We start from the raw sequence: 16,168 nt of genomic DNA, 5'->3' as shown, positions 1-16,168 counted from the left end.
GAAGGTTCAAAGGATTTATTTCTTAACAGCTTCACGGCTCCTGAAACCAGATTTGTTTCTAACACTTCTAGGACAGCATGAGGTTTTAGCAGAACCAGTTTTCTAACATCTCGGTTGTTCTTGTGAAGCACCAACTCTACAACCAACAGCAGAGATGAACTACTGGCACAAAGTTTAAACATTTTACCCTCAATGACTGTGTCTGCAGAGTATTGTACCATAGACAAAGAGTGTGCTGTTCTACTGGACCATACAGTTACATTCGAAATGAATTGGCCATGTGCAACATAATACTCTGGATTATCAAAGCACTACATCATACACATGATTCATTGGTGACATTTACAAAAAAAAAAGTTACACAATGAACATTTTCTAACCCCTGGTGATCGTGTCAGCATTTGCTTGTGATAAGTAAAGATAGTTTTACTTGTGTCAAAAATAAAATGCTGTGAAGAGTGTCAAATGTGCAAAGTGAGAGCTGGTGCAGTGGTGCAACTAATCAGTAAATCGTGAACTCAGAGTGTCAGATGTGTTTGCTGCGGCTGGATAATTCAGACGATGTCAAGCTGTCAGTATATTAACTGTTAAAAATGTCCCGTGATTGTCGAAACTGTCTGATACTGTAAACGCCATAAGGCAAGGAGGTAAAAACAAATGCTAAAATATTCCCATTATAGCAAACTTAAAATAACTTGTGAAACAGATGTGCATTTGTTGATTCTGTAACGTCCTCAGAAGTGACAATCCAGTCTTAGTTTTAAAAAGTAGTCAGTAGAAATAATCATTTCAAAAAATCAGATTTTACAATGGACACAAACAGTGGAGGGCGAAAGTTATAATGTGGAAAATTCAAAAGTGCATCTGGGGTCAAATTCAGCTGTTATGTATTCAGTGAGTGGGTGCTGTTGTGTGACTGGGCAGGTATATAGATCCTTTAAAGACTGGAGCGTACCGAAAGCTGACTAATGCTAACTACTCGTTCAGATGTTGAAATGGTTTCACCACTCACACTTGTTTTTCATAAAAACATATTAAAAACATCAATGGTGTTATCTGTATGGAATTAATCTTTTTTTTTAATCCCAACACTTAAGTTTAGCTGCATTAAGGCTTTTTCTTTTCTAAATATATATTTGAAAAAAAAAAAACATAACACTGTTCTGTACTAATAAATGTAGGCACCTGTAAAAAAATAAACAATAACTTTAATACTCATTATACAACTCTGACTGACTGAGCTCATCTCCCAATCACTGTGTCTCTGTGTCTCTATGGCGACCAGCAGCTCGTTGGCTGGCAGACCGGCACGTGAGTCTGCCTCAGAGGGTCTGATTGGAGGGATGAGGCAGAGAGCCGCTGCCCTCGTAGTCCAAGGTGAGGGGCAGCGCCGCCTGAGGCAGCACCTGTAGTACCAACCCGACACTCCGCGGGGCGCTAGTCTGTGTGGTGGGGGGGCTCCCGGTGGTGCTGGCCTGCACCTTGGGCCTCAGTGTCTGTGGGGAGAAAGGGAGGTAGCCTTGGGCTTGGAAAATGTCCTCCTCTTCTTCGTGGTCCAGGCCAAGACCATGTGGGCCGGTTTCCTCTCCGTGGCCCAGGCCAGGCTCCAGCTGGGCCTGCAGGCTGTTGTGAGTACGCAGCAGGTTGTCGTGTCGTGTCTCCAGCTCAGTCAGTCCGTTCCCGCTGAACGTCTCTCCTTCCATCTCCTCCAGCCGCTGCGCCCACATGTAGCTCTGGGAGATGACTGCATCTCTTCTTGGACCTGATGATGATTCCGTCACCGGTGACGCTGACATAGCGGACACCCCAGGTCTGTTTATAAGCCTCTCTGGAAGGTCGTTGACAACAGATTCAAGTGTCCTTTCCAGTGTGGGCCTGGGTGTGGGTGGTGCTGATGGCGTTTTGCTGGGGGCGGGGGTGGCGAGGAGAACCTCTGTAGCCAGGCCCGGCCAGACGTCGCTGGCCGAGGCTAACTCTTCCCCGCTGCTCTCTTCAAGGCCTCCACCCCCGGCCCCGGAGCCCAGCTCTGGCAGGGTGGAGTCGTCAAGCTCATGGGTTCGGTTGAATTTGTTTAAAACGTGTCGCAGTGCAAATATATTATCTACATCCTTCTGGAAGTTGAACCAGTTGTCTGGGCTGGGGCTGTAGTCAGGCCTACATTCATAAAGGCTTTCGTTTATGCTATACAGATCCTCCAGTCCCTGCCAGTTCACCTCCTCGTCTGTCAAGTTGGGTAGCTTAACCCTGTCGTCCGTCCCATATTGGCTGTGTGCTGCCAAAGAGAAACAGAAGACTGTAAGGATGCGAAGCAGAAAGAACAGGGAGCTCTTTTCAGGTTTACTCAGACACCATGCAGTCATGCCCAGCCTCCAGCTCTTACTAAAGCAGATAGCTCCATGGGGTCTGAGGCCCCAAGCAACACACACACACAAATTCACATACACACTTCAAAGCAGCATTATATAAACTAGATAAACACAGCACCCACACTAAGCTCAAGCCATGAGTAGTGCAAACACATGCTGCCTTAGAAATTTACATTAGAAAGACGGACTGAAAAGAAAACATATTTAATGATCCATCATGATGGACTAACATACTGAGCTGCACAAGAAAAATGTAATGGCATAGTTAATGATAAGCCTGGACTGGGTTGAAATGCAAAGTCAGGCAACCTGGAATAAAAGAACTTAACAGCAGAGGAAACAAAAAGGTGATCAACAAAATGAGAAGATCAAGGAAAATGAGCTTGCTGCTGAATGATATAGCCCCAGAAAAGGAATAAATAAATAAAGGAATTCAAAATGCTATCAGAAAAAGAGGCAAATAAAGGAAAATGGCAGCAAATGGCTAAAACAGAGTCTGGCTCAGTTTGATGTCTGCAAGTAAAAACTGAGGAAAAGAAGTTTAAGTGCCACTTCAGGTTGGCTTTCCTGCGTGAGATCAGCTTTCTTGTGACTACTTGCAGCTAGAGAATGGAGATGGTTGGACTTTGGCTTACAGACTCACAGGAAGGAGAGGCTTGGTCTCCTCTTTGACCACTTTCGAAGCTGCTGCTGCCTGGTAAGCAGGTGCCAGAAACAGAGGTCAACAGGGGGAGAGGTCAGTGGGGGGGGGGGCAGAGAGGTCACAGCAACTCTAGTGTCCACTCTACCACAAGCTAATGGCCATGAGCACATGTGAGAGGTATCTGAATGCAATGTTACACTGGAACATTAATGTGACCATGATTTGTGGAAATGGCTGATGTGGCGTGGAGGGTGATATTAAAGGAATAGTTTGACATTTTGGGGAGAAATGTTACTTATTCGCTTTCTTTCCGAGAGTGAGACGAGAAGATTGATACCACTCTCAAGTCTGTCTGTTAAGTACACGTATGAGACCATTAGCATAGCTTAGCATGAAAACTGGAAGCAGGGGGAAACAGCCAGCCCGACTTCCCTGCAAAAACGCAAATTGTTGTTTTTACACAACAGTTTTTGCACAGGCTATAAAAAACAAGATATTATACGTTAATTAGCTTCATTAGCTTTATTAGCTTTGGAGAATCTTGACTGAAGCTTCATATTTAGCACACAGATGTGAGAGAGGTATCGATCTTCTCATCTGACTCTTGGCAAGAAGGGGAATAAGCTTATTTCCCAAAATGTTGAACTCCTCCCTTAAGCTTTCATGTAGAATGTGATGCATGAAGGGGGGGGTGACACAGTATCATGCATTGTCATTCACGTGCACTTGATGCTTGGGTGGGTCTCAAGTAGAAGCACATATTCAGCACCCCGCTTTACAACTTCTCAATTCTTATTTAGCCATGCTATCACAAGAAAAGCTAAAAAAGGATCAATTTGAGTCTTTATATATATATATATATATATATATATACACACTATAAATGTTGCACTCTCAAGCAAAGGTGTGAAAATACGCGGTCAAGAACATCTGAACTGCTGATTGTATGTTCAAACAGCTGCAGAATGACATCACACAGCAGATACAAGTGAAGACAGATTGTGCGCACAGAGGTGACAACAAATGAAGCTGCTTTAATGAGGAAAAAAAACAAAAACATCATCTGTTATGATTTGTTAGCGTGTCCCCAGCATGCAGCCACAGATTAAACGCCAGCACTCCATGGATGGATGTATTAGTGGGAATGAGGCAAAACTCGGCCCATGCAGGTGTTAAAGAAAAAGCCACTGAAGAGAAACAAAAATTGGTGGATACCTGTGTGGCTCATAGCTTCCTCCATCTTTACCTCCTGATCAGAAAAATAAAAGCAATCCATTGTTAATGTCTTGATTCAAGGAGATATAGGGGGGGAAATAAAAAGATCATTCACACTGAAGTTGTCTTCATGCACAGCTGCTAGTCCCTATGGAGAAATGCAATTATTGGACGATCAGAATGAGGAGAAGAGAGATTTGGATTTTAATTGGATGAAAACAGGGAGGTTTGAAAGGTCATATGATTGGGCTGGATGGAGAGATGAGGATTGATCAGAATTGAGTGGTTCGTGAGGTGTCGAGTTCAACAGGGCTTCCTCTTCAAAGCAAAACACACAAGGTTATCCAGTCAGGTGATAATGACAGTTAAGTCACACTCTGTAAATAGACGCAAGTAACTGCTAGATCCATTTCACCGGACCAGTTACATTTTAATAATCTATTCCTCCAACAAAAACACCACTTGGTGTAACCACAACAGCAATTTCATTGGTTCACGGCGCTGGCATCGTACCCGAGCCAGGGCAGCCAGTGCAAGTAAGAGATTTTAGGCTGCTATGTGACATGTGTTGGCGTGTGTTTGACAAGTCCAGCGTGCCAGCACTGAAACACAATCAGTTTTCTCAGAGCAGCTCGGCCGCTCCAGTGCTCCACTCTCCAGCTGGTAATTACAGACATTAAGTTTTTATCCTCGGGACATAAACAACGCGGCCAGCTCACACCACACACGAACGCTACGGGCTTTGGTCATCACGACATCACTTATTAGCCACCTCCGTCGCTGGGATGTCTGCTCTGTAAGGAGGCTTGGACCATGTTTTGGTAGTGAAAAACATATTGTGGCTGATTATAGCGGTGATGCATGACAGGCTCAAATAAAATGACAGCCTCAATTGCCGTGATGACAGCATCCTTCAAATAATATCTCCAACGCTCAGTGAGTCACAAAGGGGATGGGGGCCAGCACACACAACTGTAACATGGCCTTATTTTTACTGTAAAATACTATAATTCAAACCGCTAGAACTCAGTTAATGTAAACGGGGAAAATATTCCAGCAGAGTGGAAGATCCTGGGCTGAGAAAGAGAGGTCAGAGTGTATGTGTGCATGTGACGTCATAAAGAAAACACTGAACACACATCAACAAAAGGACACACGTGTGTGATGATTCCTTGACCTCCACCTGAAATTTCAGCACACTTCACTGAGTGGATCATCCCCAAACACATGCAGCATGCAGATATGTGCAAACACACACCGAGACTGAAACAGATACTAAACACAGCAGAAGACTAGACTGAAATATATTAAGTATGCCTATTACCATATAGTCACTTTGAAATATTACTATCTATGTGGCCTTTTAACTCAAACTAATTCAAATTTAAATCACTTCACTCTAATTCTTCTGTGTGTAAAATCTGTTTCAGTCATTGTTGGCATCACAACTACCACTAAACCCAGTGTAATAGTCCATATGTCCAACCTAGGGCAGATACGTAGGAACGATAAACAGGCTGAAAGTGAGCATTTTTACCTGCATCCAAGCCTTTTGGGCGAGGGTTACACTGCTTGTAACCTTGACAACTCCTCATCTCCATCAGCTGGGCATGGAGAGCGTTCAGTACCTCCCGATCCACTGCATACACCGCGTTGGTCAGCTGCACAGGTGAAACAAAAACAGATATTTAACCACTACGCACACAAAATGTTGTTTTAGTGCCACGATGTTTTATCTGCATGTTTATCCATCTACAAGAAAGGGCAGGATGACATTGCAAGTTGCTGTTTCCACATAAAAACCTTCAACATTACTGGTTCTATAATACATTCGAGAGATACAGACAGGAAGCACAGCTGAATGACTGCAGACAGATGTTCGCCCACCTGGTACGGGTCACTGTTGAGGTCAAAGTACTCCAGGAAGCCGGTGGAGAACTCGCAGAACAGTGTGTTGTGGGTGTCGTTGATGGTTCTCAGGCACCAGTAGGTGTTGTTGTTGGAGCTGGTGCATGCACAGAATCCACCCACTAGACAGCAATCGAGATTCATTGCAGTCAATTCTCCTGCAGCTACTAACAAATATCTTAACAGATTGTACAAATAAGCCATTTTCACATTTTAGAGAGGAAAAACCATAAAGTTGATGTGTGTAAGATGAATGAATGAAGAAATGCGGTAGTGTAGATGGTAGAAAAAGCTGTTAATGTCAGTGTACATACATGACCAGAGGGGAGCAGTCTGCCAGTGGTCATTGTTATGCGTGAAGCATGTGAGGCCAGGCAGGCTGCAGTCGTCTCCCTTCCGCTGCCGCTTCTTCTCCTTCCTTTCCTTCTTCCTTCTCCGGATCTCGTTGTACAACTGGGTCTTCCCATCTATTTCCTGCGCAGCCTCCCTGTTGGACACAAACGTGAGAGAATTACAAAACGGGCACGATTCAAAGATGTCATCAGCCCCCTACCCTCTCTAATACCAGCAACCGCAGTGGTGGGAGATCTGGAGGGGACTTCCAGAAGGCACCGCCGATGCCAGGATGTGACAGTCTGTTTACTTTCATGTTTAAGCTCTCGCTATGTCTAATTTTCTCTGGGATGAAATTGTAGCCACTGTCCCCTCTTCCTCCCCTGAACACAGAACAGACACCGCAAAAAAACAGCTGCTTTATATCGGCATAATCTGTTCCCAATGTTTCCTGGTGCAAGTTGATCACTGTGTTTGAGGGATTGACTGATTTCCCCTCTGTTGAGTCATTCTATCTTTCCATGCGACTCAATCACTTCCAGAAACACACACATAAAATAGGTCCCTGACCATACATCTGCTTTGTCATTTATACTACATTCAGGGATTAAACACTGAATGAAAATTTCTAAATAACATGTTTCCCTTAGAAACTATTTTAGGGCCATAAACATCATCAACACATCACACTACAGATACAAAACACACACATGCTGGACCGGTCATCTGGGATCTACATAGTCATCTAAATGAAGGTGAGCTGTATGTTTACACTGGACATGCAGTGACCATGCAGATACTCAACAACAAGGACAGCAATGTACAGTCATGGTCAGTATTCATTAATAAGGAAAGGGGTGGCAGTAAACGGGGCAAACCCATAATTAAAGGGGAAGAGAAACTCACTTAAACGGATGGAGTTGATCATTCCTGCTCCTCACTCTCTCTGCCTTGTTTCTGTCTCCTTTGCTATAATAGCTGGTTTTATAAACAGAGAGAGAGACTAAGGACCAGACAGAAAACTTCTTCAGGAATGGACTCAAATAGGGTTTTGCATCAGGCCTTAAACAAGTTATAGATAACTTGCAATCTGCATGGAAATCACATGAAAGAGAGAAACGTATTTTTGAGGTGAAATTTAAATCACTAACCTCTTCTTTCCACAGTCGCACTCGTCTGGTCGTGTCCTCTTCAGATGGCCTCTTACTTCCCGGAGGTTTTTGATTTTGTCTTGAAGTGCTTCAATCTGGAATTAAATACGCAACAAATGCTATCAATGATCTTTTATCAATCATGACAAATCCTTGACCGCTGACAAAATGGGTAACCTGGAAATGGTGAGTGTGTGTGTGTGTGTGTGTGTGTGTGTGTGTGTGTGTGTGTCTTATGGTCTGAGCTTCTGAGCTTTGTACACTCACCTCCTGGTCTACATAGCTCTTATGATCTTTCCAGGCTCTGGAGGACTGGTAGACTTCTCTTTCACAATGGACACTGTCATTCATCAAGATAAAACACCTGAAACATGCAAAAAAAACACACTTACACTGCTGTCTTGATGGACATACAGTAAACATGCATGTGAGAAGTCCTTGTTGGGACATTCTTTAAATATTGAAGCGAGGCTGCCTTCTTACTTGTGGGTAACTTTCAGAGAGTTTGGGTATCCCACAGCATTGGTATCGTCCGCCAGCATTTCCTCTGAACCGTCATCTGACCCCAAATCAAACTCTGGGTCCTCTGGGTTGTGGTGACGCTTTGAGATGACACGGCGGCGGACAGCTGACTGATCGTCTGCTTGAAGGTCAATGTCATATATCTGACCTTCAAACTCCACAGACAGAGACCTGGTCTGCCGGGTGTGGACAAAACGTGGCCGGTAACCTATAAAAAAAATAACATGGGTCAAAAAATGCTTTTCTGCGCCCATTTTACTAATTTAATACACTTAATTGATTGACGATAAGTCCTTATTTCAGTTTTTCAAACCCCAAGGTCCAAATCCTGTTCATACTTCAGTTGCACCTTTTCAAAGTAACAGTAGAGGGCATCAAACCATTCGAAACCCCAATCCCAACAGCACATACACACACAGCAACATCCACAGAACAAATTGCAGGACTTGTTGCAGGATGTTTGCTTTTTCCGTGCATCTGTCTCCCTTTAGAGCATAAATAATCCATTACGGGAAATAAAGCCTTGAGCCTTTGCAGACTTCGTTTTCACCAACTGGTACTGAGAGACAGACATCAATACAATGTTATAAGTTAAGAAAAAGCTGGATGTTAAATGAGGCAGTCTGCCCTGTGCCAGATCCTCTGCTGTTTATTGCTTTACTGCTTTATTCTGGTCACTGCACTGTTGTTATTTATCTTATCTTATTTTTAGTTTTATTCTTATTCTTATTTTAGCTTTTATATTCTACTTATTTGTTATCAAAACAATAGCACCTTCAGACCACAGCAAATTCCTTGTAATGTATGTTACTTGGCAATAAACAGTTTCTGATTCTGATTCTGATTCTGTTGAACTGAAATAACAACAGTAAACCTACACACATGTATACCCGATCCTCCATTCATACAATATTAGATGAAGCAATAACAGGTTCACGTATACTCACGCTGGCCTGATGAGGCAGAGAACTGTCGGTGGGAGCGGCGGTCCGTTCTGGAGGGTTTGAAGACGGCGTCCCCACAGTCACAGCCCCTCTCTCTGTTGTCATAACTGCTGCGGGGCTTCAGGCTGCGGGCCCTCTTCCTGGAGCCTTCTTTTGAACCACCTTTACACTTCTGTATCCTCCACTTCCCTGTGATCTCCTCCACACAGTGCCATTTCTGTCAACAACCAAAGCAGAAATAAACAGGGAGGAATAATATTCCCTCATGAAGTCTTTTAAGTTTTCTATCCCCTAACTCAATTTCTGTGTGTAGATTTCTAGAAATAACAACAAACCAAAGTGTTCTTGATCTAAATTACCACGTTACTTTAACAATGAACAGATTTTCTGGCATAGCTACTAAGCTCTGTAGATGTTAACAATATGAAAATCTTAATCTCAGACAAAGCCTCTGTTTTGCTGTGATTTTAGAAACTGTGACAGATATATCTCAAATCTCAGCCTGTGGAAAAGAATGGCATCCAACAGCAGCAGGAAAGATAAACCAAAACAACCACATGAGATGAACTGGGCCTGTCTGGTGTCTAGAAAATAAAGTGGAAACCCCTATCACTCTCACACTGGCTATGTCTGTGCCAAGTGCGTCACCAGTGTAATTGTGTACATACATATCCACGCACTTGTGTCTTTCTCAACATCCATTCCCACCAGGAAAAGAAAGCTGAGGCTAATTGCTGTGAGAAGTGCCGCTGGTTAAGTCTCATATAAATTGAAGAGACACATCTGCAGAGTGCAGCGCAGATGATCAGTGGAGAGTGTGGGAACGAGGGTCCAAACAAAGGGCCATAAGGCAGATCAGGTTTCCTTTGGAAGGCTCATATAGTGGAAGAGCTTACAGGCCCAACAGAGCTGTTATATCAGCATAAGACAAGACGAAAGGGACAGAGAGAGAGTGATGTATTGTCACTCAGAGATTTCTTTATCCTTCTCCCTCCTGTGAGTGCTTTTGAGGCACAACAGTGCCACTGCAGCAGCAGGACAGCAGAGATGGAGGGGAGTGGTTAGATAGGAGCAGACATGGATGACCATGCGAGTTGAAACATGAGTGCTAAGTGGACGACCGCAAGTCACTTTCACTGTCATGTTAAAAATCTGGTCTGTCTGAACCAAGATCATGTGGTCAATATTCAAGAGGCAGTAACTTTTAAGGCTTTTCAAGAACAAAACTTCTCTCATTCCAACCTAAATCAGGTTCAAGGCTGAGGTTTAATGTCCTTGTTGAAGACCTGAAGGCCCCTTTAACTATTCCAATACAATGCTTCAGTTTGATCAAACTTTTCCTCCATACGTAAACAGAAGCAGGAGCTAGAATAAGAAAGATTCAAATAAAATGAAGAGCACTTGCCTGCTGTGTGTAAGTTGTGTAAGTGTCCGCAGTTTGGTAAGAAACACTCCACTAGCTCTCAGGCTGCTCACTGGGAGGCCATGTTAAATGTTAAATCATACCAGACGGACCATTTATGATCAAATCTTGTCCTTCATGCTTATGACGCTGCATACTGTAAATGATCACAGCTACAAAAAGACACATTTCTACACATCTTTTGTGCACTATTACAGGTCCACACACACACACACACACACACACACACACTGTACCCACACTCTCACGTGCATTCACACGACACACACTGCTCAACTCAAATTGTTCCATTGCTGTCTTTAATAACTGATTGTTACATACACACATTTATGTGACCATAAACTGGATCTGGATCACATTAGTCAGCCCCTCAGAAACTTTGCCTGTCATTTAACGCTACCTGAAACTTGTAACAATTTGTATTGTTCTGGTCTGTGTGCTCCAAGGCCACATACTGTAGCACTTGGCTGTTGATCTGCCAGAACATTAATGGGCACAAATGAAAGAGAAGTACCAACAAATGAATGCACCACAAAACAGTGCAAAAGGGTCCAATTATGAACCAACTGATGGACTGTAAATGACTATTTCACTTGTGGCTCCTTCAGAATAGTTCAGCAGGCATCATGGAGGTCACTTCACGAGTGACTCATTACTGTTAGAAAAGAACTGAAGAAACTTTTCTCAGTGGATATCAGGGGAACTCATTTCTGCTCACAAAGGTTTGAAGAAATAAGCTGTATGGGTGTGTTTGTTTTACCTGTCCAGGCTGTTCGCAGGGTGTCTGGAATTCGGCCTGCTGGCAAGTCTCTTTGACCTTCTTGTACTTGGGCAGGCTGTTGGTGTGCTGAGTGTTCACTGAGTCATCCTTCTTTCTCAGAATCTTTCTGCAACACAAGTACACAACAGGATCAAGAGGAAATCAGAATCTAAGAAACATATTCAGGGAGTCAATATACTGTTACAGTATTACTGAACTTAAGTGAGATGAATTGAAGTTTTATTCACTGTAAGAGTTTCCTGTTTTTTACTTTCTGTTTCTGTGCTTCACATGGTCATGGCTGATGAATGGGTAAGTTATGTAGCGTCTGTGTGTGCCAGAGGGTCTGGCCATGGCGCTCAGCTCAGACTCACACCAGTGCTCAGCTCCAGGCCAAGCTGTTTGACCTCGGCTTGGCATCACGTTCAACTGCCCTGCCCCCTTCTCCTCTGCCCACACCACAAGGCCTGGCTGCGTCTCTGCTAAGGCCATGCCAACAACTCCTGCCCCCATCCTGCTCTATCCCAAACTCTCTGCCAACATGGCCTGGTAAGCTCGCGACACACAGACAGAATGACGGCGACAACGAAGCACAGAACAACCTGTCCCCTTCAAGAGTAGGGCCGTTGTCTTGTCCGATCCTGTCTAGCTCTCTGTTCCAGGAGAAAACAGCCAATGTTCACACAGTGGCTTGGCTATAGTCTCTTGCTTTTAGCCAAGGGTGATTAAAGAGCTAACAGTTGTTGTCGATGTCACTCCCTGACGGCTGCATTACGTAGATGATTGGATTCTCAAACAACACAGTCAGTCCCAGCTGTCAGTCAGCATTTCACAGGCTCAGAGGTGCAGTACTGTAAGGTCATGCGAGGATATTAAATCATAGAGCATATCACATGACCACTGTACAAAAAACATTAGCTACTGTGTGTGTGCTGCTACATCTGTGCCCGAGTAACTGAGTGAAAGGTCTGTGGAGGCTAATCTCAGCATTTAGAGACAAGCGCATAAGCAGACAGCCTTTATAAACAGTGTGGATTAATGGAGGAATGGATTGAAAGAGCTAAAGCCGCTACAGGTCAAAGGTCACACTCTTTTCAATTCATACGCAGCGGCCTGTAGACCAGCAGCTAGTTCTTCAGTCACACAAACATATGCCAGCAGGAGACTGCATGCGTGGCAGCAGAGCTAACTAATGCTTCTTATATGCTCTTGGATACGTGTCTGCAGATGTTGACGCAGTCGCTGGCAAATGAGCAAATTAGAGGAAAGGAGGTGAGAGGGCCAAGCCAGCGATTTGGAAAAAAAATAGGGATTGTGAGGAAATGATAGTGGGGAAAAACAGCAGCTGTATGGGAGAACATGACATACTGTAATATACAGTCTCATTACACATGCTGCCAGCAAAATCTGGCCTCAACCACTGTTACTGTTCTCTCCCCCTTCATTTTCCTTCCAATGCCCATATGTCTTTCCTTCCTTATCTATTCAATTTTAACCTTTTTTTTCCCTCTGGCACCTGTATCATGCGAAAACAAACTTGATGGGATTATTTCTCTCCAAGTTGTCAGGTTTCTGTCAGTGTACCCCTGGCATTACCACAGCTTAACATGTTAAGAGAACAAAAGCCTGCTGTCAGATTGGAGGTATCGTTTTCTGCAACATATATCTGGCAGCAGAGGAGAGGTTAAATAAAGAACCGACGGGGTTTGTAAGAGAGCACGTACTATATGTGATCGCGTGCACTACAAAGAAAACAGTCTTGGGGAAACAGTCAAGCGTTGGCTGCTGCATTCCACACTGGGGGAGCTGGTGACATGTCCTGTGCGTGGATTGAGAGTGAGCCTTCAAGCCATTCCTCAGGTAACATCATCCTGAACCTGGCTAGCCTTTGTTTATTTTGCGTGTGTCTAGCTCTACCATGTTACTGAAATGTATCTTCCGTCTGTCTCCGCCAGTGAATGAACAGCAGACTAAGTCAGGTTTAGGACCCCGATCATGTGCTCAATATATGCTAGGCCCCTCACAAGACAAAGGCCCTGCTTGTTTTTCTTGTAAATGATCAAATGACCTGGTTACCCATGTGTCAGCGCCTCTTGCGTGAACTGTCACAATTTGCCAGCCGCTTATAGCTTTACCAAACAACTTTGAATATTTCAACCTCGTCCACCGCTGTACCCTTCCAAGCCGAATGTGGTCAGGAAATGTCTGTCAGATAACAAATAACTGGGAAAAGCGACTGTGTTGCTGGAAGAGGGAACGTGCACTGAGCCTCACACATTTCGGGTTCATTGAAATGTTTTGTCAGGTTTGTATGACACACAATGCTGTGCAATGACATGGATGTGCCTGTGGTGTGGAAAGGGAATAAAGAGCCCCAGTTTACCCTCGCTCCACCAGGAATGTGTCCCTCCAGACTTTGGGTTTCCGGTTGGGTTTAAATCTGGGAAAATAAAAACGCACAAAGTTTATACAATTCATATGGCCTATGCACTCACCATCAGCTACAGCATGCCGGGCATGCAGCTAGCCAACATTATGTTGATCACAGCAAGCTCAAGACCTTGTGGGTGAGCTTTAAATAGATTATCCCAGTTCTCTCTGTTGCTCTGGAAATGATTTCCATTTTCACTGATTTTCTTCTTTAATAGTGCAAATATATTATCAGTTGCTGTTTGTGCTATTTTAAATGCCTAGTAAAGGACAATGCTTTTGTATTTATATTAGACACTGTTTTGTTTTACAGTGGGTTATACTGGGAAAACAAATGATTCAACTTGCAAACAAATTCTACAGGAAACTTCATAAGAGGAACCTCAGTGAACCCCAGCCAAAGTCCCACAGCCAAGGAAAATCCACCAAATTGCCCTGAACCCACTTTGTGCTCAGCTGGAGTAAAAGCAATTATTTTGGCTATGGAAATTTGCATTTGCTCAATAATGGCAAATGAATATGACTGTTGCACATATCATGCACACTGTGCAATTACTGTACATAATATCCATTACAACATGGCATGATGGATCCATACAGACCTATTGCCAGTCCTTTCCTGTTCCAGCAGCTTAAGGATGGACTTTCCATCCATGTCTGGAGGGGTGTCCAGCCCAGCAATGTGCAGGATCGTGGGAGCTAGGTCAATGTTCAGCACCAGATGAGGGTTTCTGAAGAAGTACATGCACATGAAGTTTATTTAATCTGTATGCTGAGGGAAAGAATATCAAGATACACACACACTGCAGTTCATACAATGTGGAGACAATGTCATTTGTAAGAAAAGAAACTCTGATAATGATTGTAGTTGATGCTTAGACTTACACTGCCCCTGGCTCTACGTTGGGTCCTCTCAGGAAGAACGGCACACGGATGTCAAAGTCATAAGGCATCGACTTGCCCTTGACCAATCCAAACTGACCAATGTGGTAGCCATGGTCTGCTGTATAGATGACATAAGTGTTGTCCAGCTCTCCAGTTTCCTCCAGCATGTCATAAACCTGGGAAGTAAAATGAGTGACGTTGAGAAGATAAACAGTGGACCACCAAGACATTTACAGTAACTACATGCCTGAAAGGAGCAGATATTAGTAATTACACTTACTTTCTGGACTGAATCATCCACAGACATGAGAGTCTGCAGCCTCTTCCGATGGAGGAAGTTGGTGAACTCCATGTGGATGGGTTTCATTGGGCCTGTGTACTGCATGATCCAGTGTTTGTCCATATTTGGAGCATAGTTGTAGCTGGGGGTGCTAGGAGGGAACAAAGGAGGGAGAGAGGAGACAGTGAAAAAATTGACTCTATTTAGCATTGATAGAACATACATATATTCTGTGTGCCTGATGAAGTCAGTAAGAAAATCTTTATGGACTTTTGTCTAGATGTGAGTTATCAGAGCACGCAACAGCTATGAAGACTCGATTTAAGATGCCAAAAAACACCTGTCTGCTACTTTTCACAAACTACTGCTCAGTAACAGGTGCCACAGTTGTCCGCTGTGTTTGACACGCATCAATAGCTGCTCTGTTTGTTGAAGGAAATGTCTTAATGCTCAGCAGCCAGCACCTTAGCTGTTTTTCCACACCTCTCTCCGACCATCTCTCCCCTCACACAGAGACGAGAGTCTCCTTGCTCCACAGTGTTCTTGGCACAGACGAGTCATTTGAGGGTTGGCACATGCTTAAGAAAATAATAGGCCCCAAAGTCAAGTTTGCAACAACTTCAGGACCAAAAACTCAATAAGTCATGGTCATTTGAAATGGGGGAATAACAAGAGTGGATAAAGAGCAAGAGGGAGAGAGAAGCGGTCTTGTTTGTGGAGTTATATGGGGTTATCACCCGTCTGCGGTATTACCTGTAAAGTAAAGGAGGGAGATAAACAGTAGACTAATGTATGAAGTTGACTTTGCGTCTGCAAAGTTTCAGACCACATTCGGAGGTGGTCTAGACCGCATACGGCCACATTCTTTTGGCAGTGTGTACATTGAAGGACTGCCTATTCAACTGACGTCCTCTGTGTAAGCTGAAGTATGTACTCAGTCGCGCACCAACAGCATCATATTAAAGTGTGACACAAGAAGAAGAAACAACAACAACAATAAAATCATTTTTTAAATGTATTTGTACTTTTAATTTGCGACAGACTAGGCACGTGAAGTGCATTGCTGCCTCCCAGCAATTAAAAACAATGCATTTGGTCTTTGCAAACGGAAATGATGTACCTGTTTATTTACATATAGAGCGGGGAAGTGAGATCCGATCACAAGTGGTCACTCGAGACGCATTCTAATGCCAGGTATGAACTGACGTATTTAGAGCTGTCCAATTGCGATTGGATCACCCAAGACGCATGTTAATGCCAGGTGTAAACAGGGCCTTAGATACTTAATGAAGACCTGCCATGGGAGCT

At 43.7% G+C, this 16,168-nt stretch overlaps 1 protein-coding gene across 1 annotated transcript in view; it reads right to left on the bottom strand.

Annotated features, from left to right (window-relative positions):
- Nucleotides 1–16,168, bottom strand: part of sulf1 (sulfatase 1) — a 36,212-nt gene continuing 20,044 nt past the window's right edge. Inside the window, exons 6-19 of the mRNA XM_070927780.1 lie at nucleotides 14,861–15,011; nucleotides 14,581–14,756; nucleotides 14,298–14,426; nucleotides 13,649–13,705; nucleotides 11,266–11,392; nucleotides 9,086–9,299; nucleotides 8,100–8,346; nucleotides 7,884–7,980; nucleotides 7,617–7,711; nucleotides 7,372–7,443; nucleotides 6,447–6,619; nucleotides 6,112–6,254; nucleotides 5,762–5,885; nucleotides 1–2,272 (exon numbers count right to left, since the gene is read on the bottom strand). Coding sequence (XP_070783881.1) covers nucleotides 1,323–2,272; nucleotides 5,762–5,885; nucleotides 6,112–6,254; nucleotides 6,447–6,619; nucleotides 7,372–7,443; nucleotides 7,617–7,711; nucleotides 7,884–7,980; nucleotides 8,100–8,346; nucleotides 9,086–9,299; nucleotides 11,266–11,392; nucleotides 13,649–13,705; nucleotides 14,298–14,426; nucleotides 14,581–14,756; nucleotides 14,861–15,011 — 2,755 coding nt within the window. The 3' untranslated portion in view covers nucleotides 1–1,322. The remainder of the gene's footprint in view (nucleotides 2,273–5,761; nucleotides 5,886–6,111; nucleotides 6,255–6,446; nucleotides 6,620–7,371; nucleotides 7,444–7,616; nucleotides 7,712–7,883; nucleotides 7,981–8,099; nucleotides 8,347–9,085; nucleotides 9,300–11,265; nucleotides 11,393–13,648; nucleotides 13,706–14,297; nucleotides 14,427–14,580; nucleotides 14,757–14,860; nucleotides 15,012–16,168) is intronic.

The sequence above is a fragment of the Enoplosus armatus genome, chromosome 21 (genome assembly GCF_043641665.1).
Source record: "Enoplosus armatus isolate fEnoArm2 chromosome 21, fEnoArm2.hap1, whole genome shotgun sequence".
Taxonomy (NCBI): domain Eukaryota; kingdom Metazoa; phylum Chordata; class Actinopteri; order Centrarchiformes; family Enoplosidae; genus Enoplosus; species Enoplosus armatus.
The sequence above is the reverse complement of the archived record's forward strand: the minus strand, read 5'-3'. Positions and strand labels throughout refer to the sequence as shown.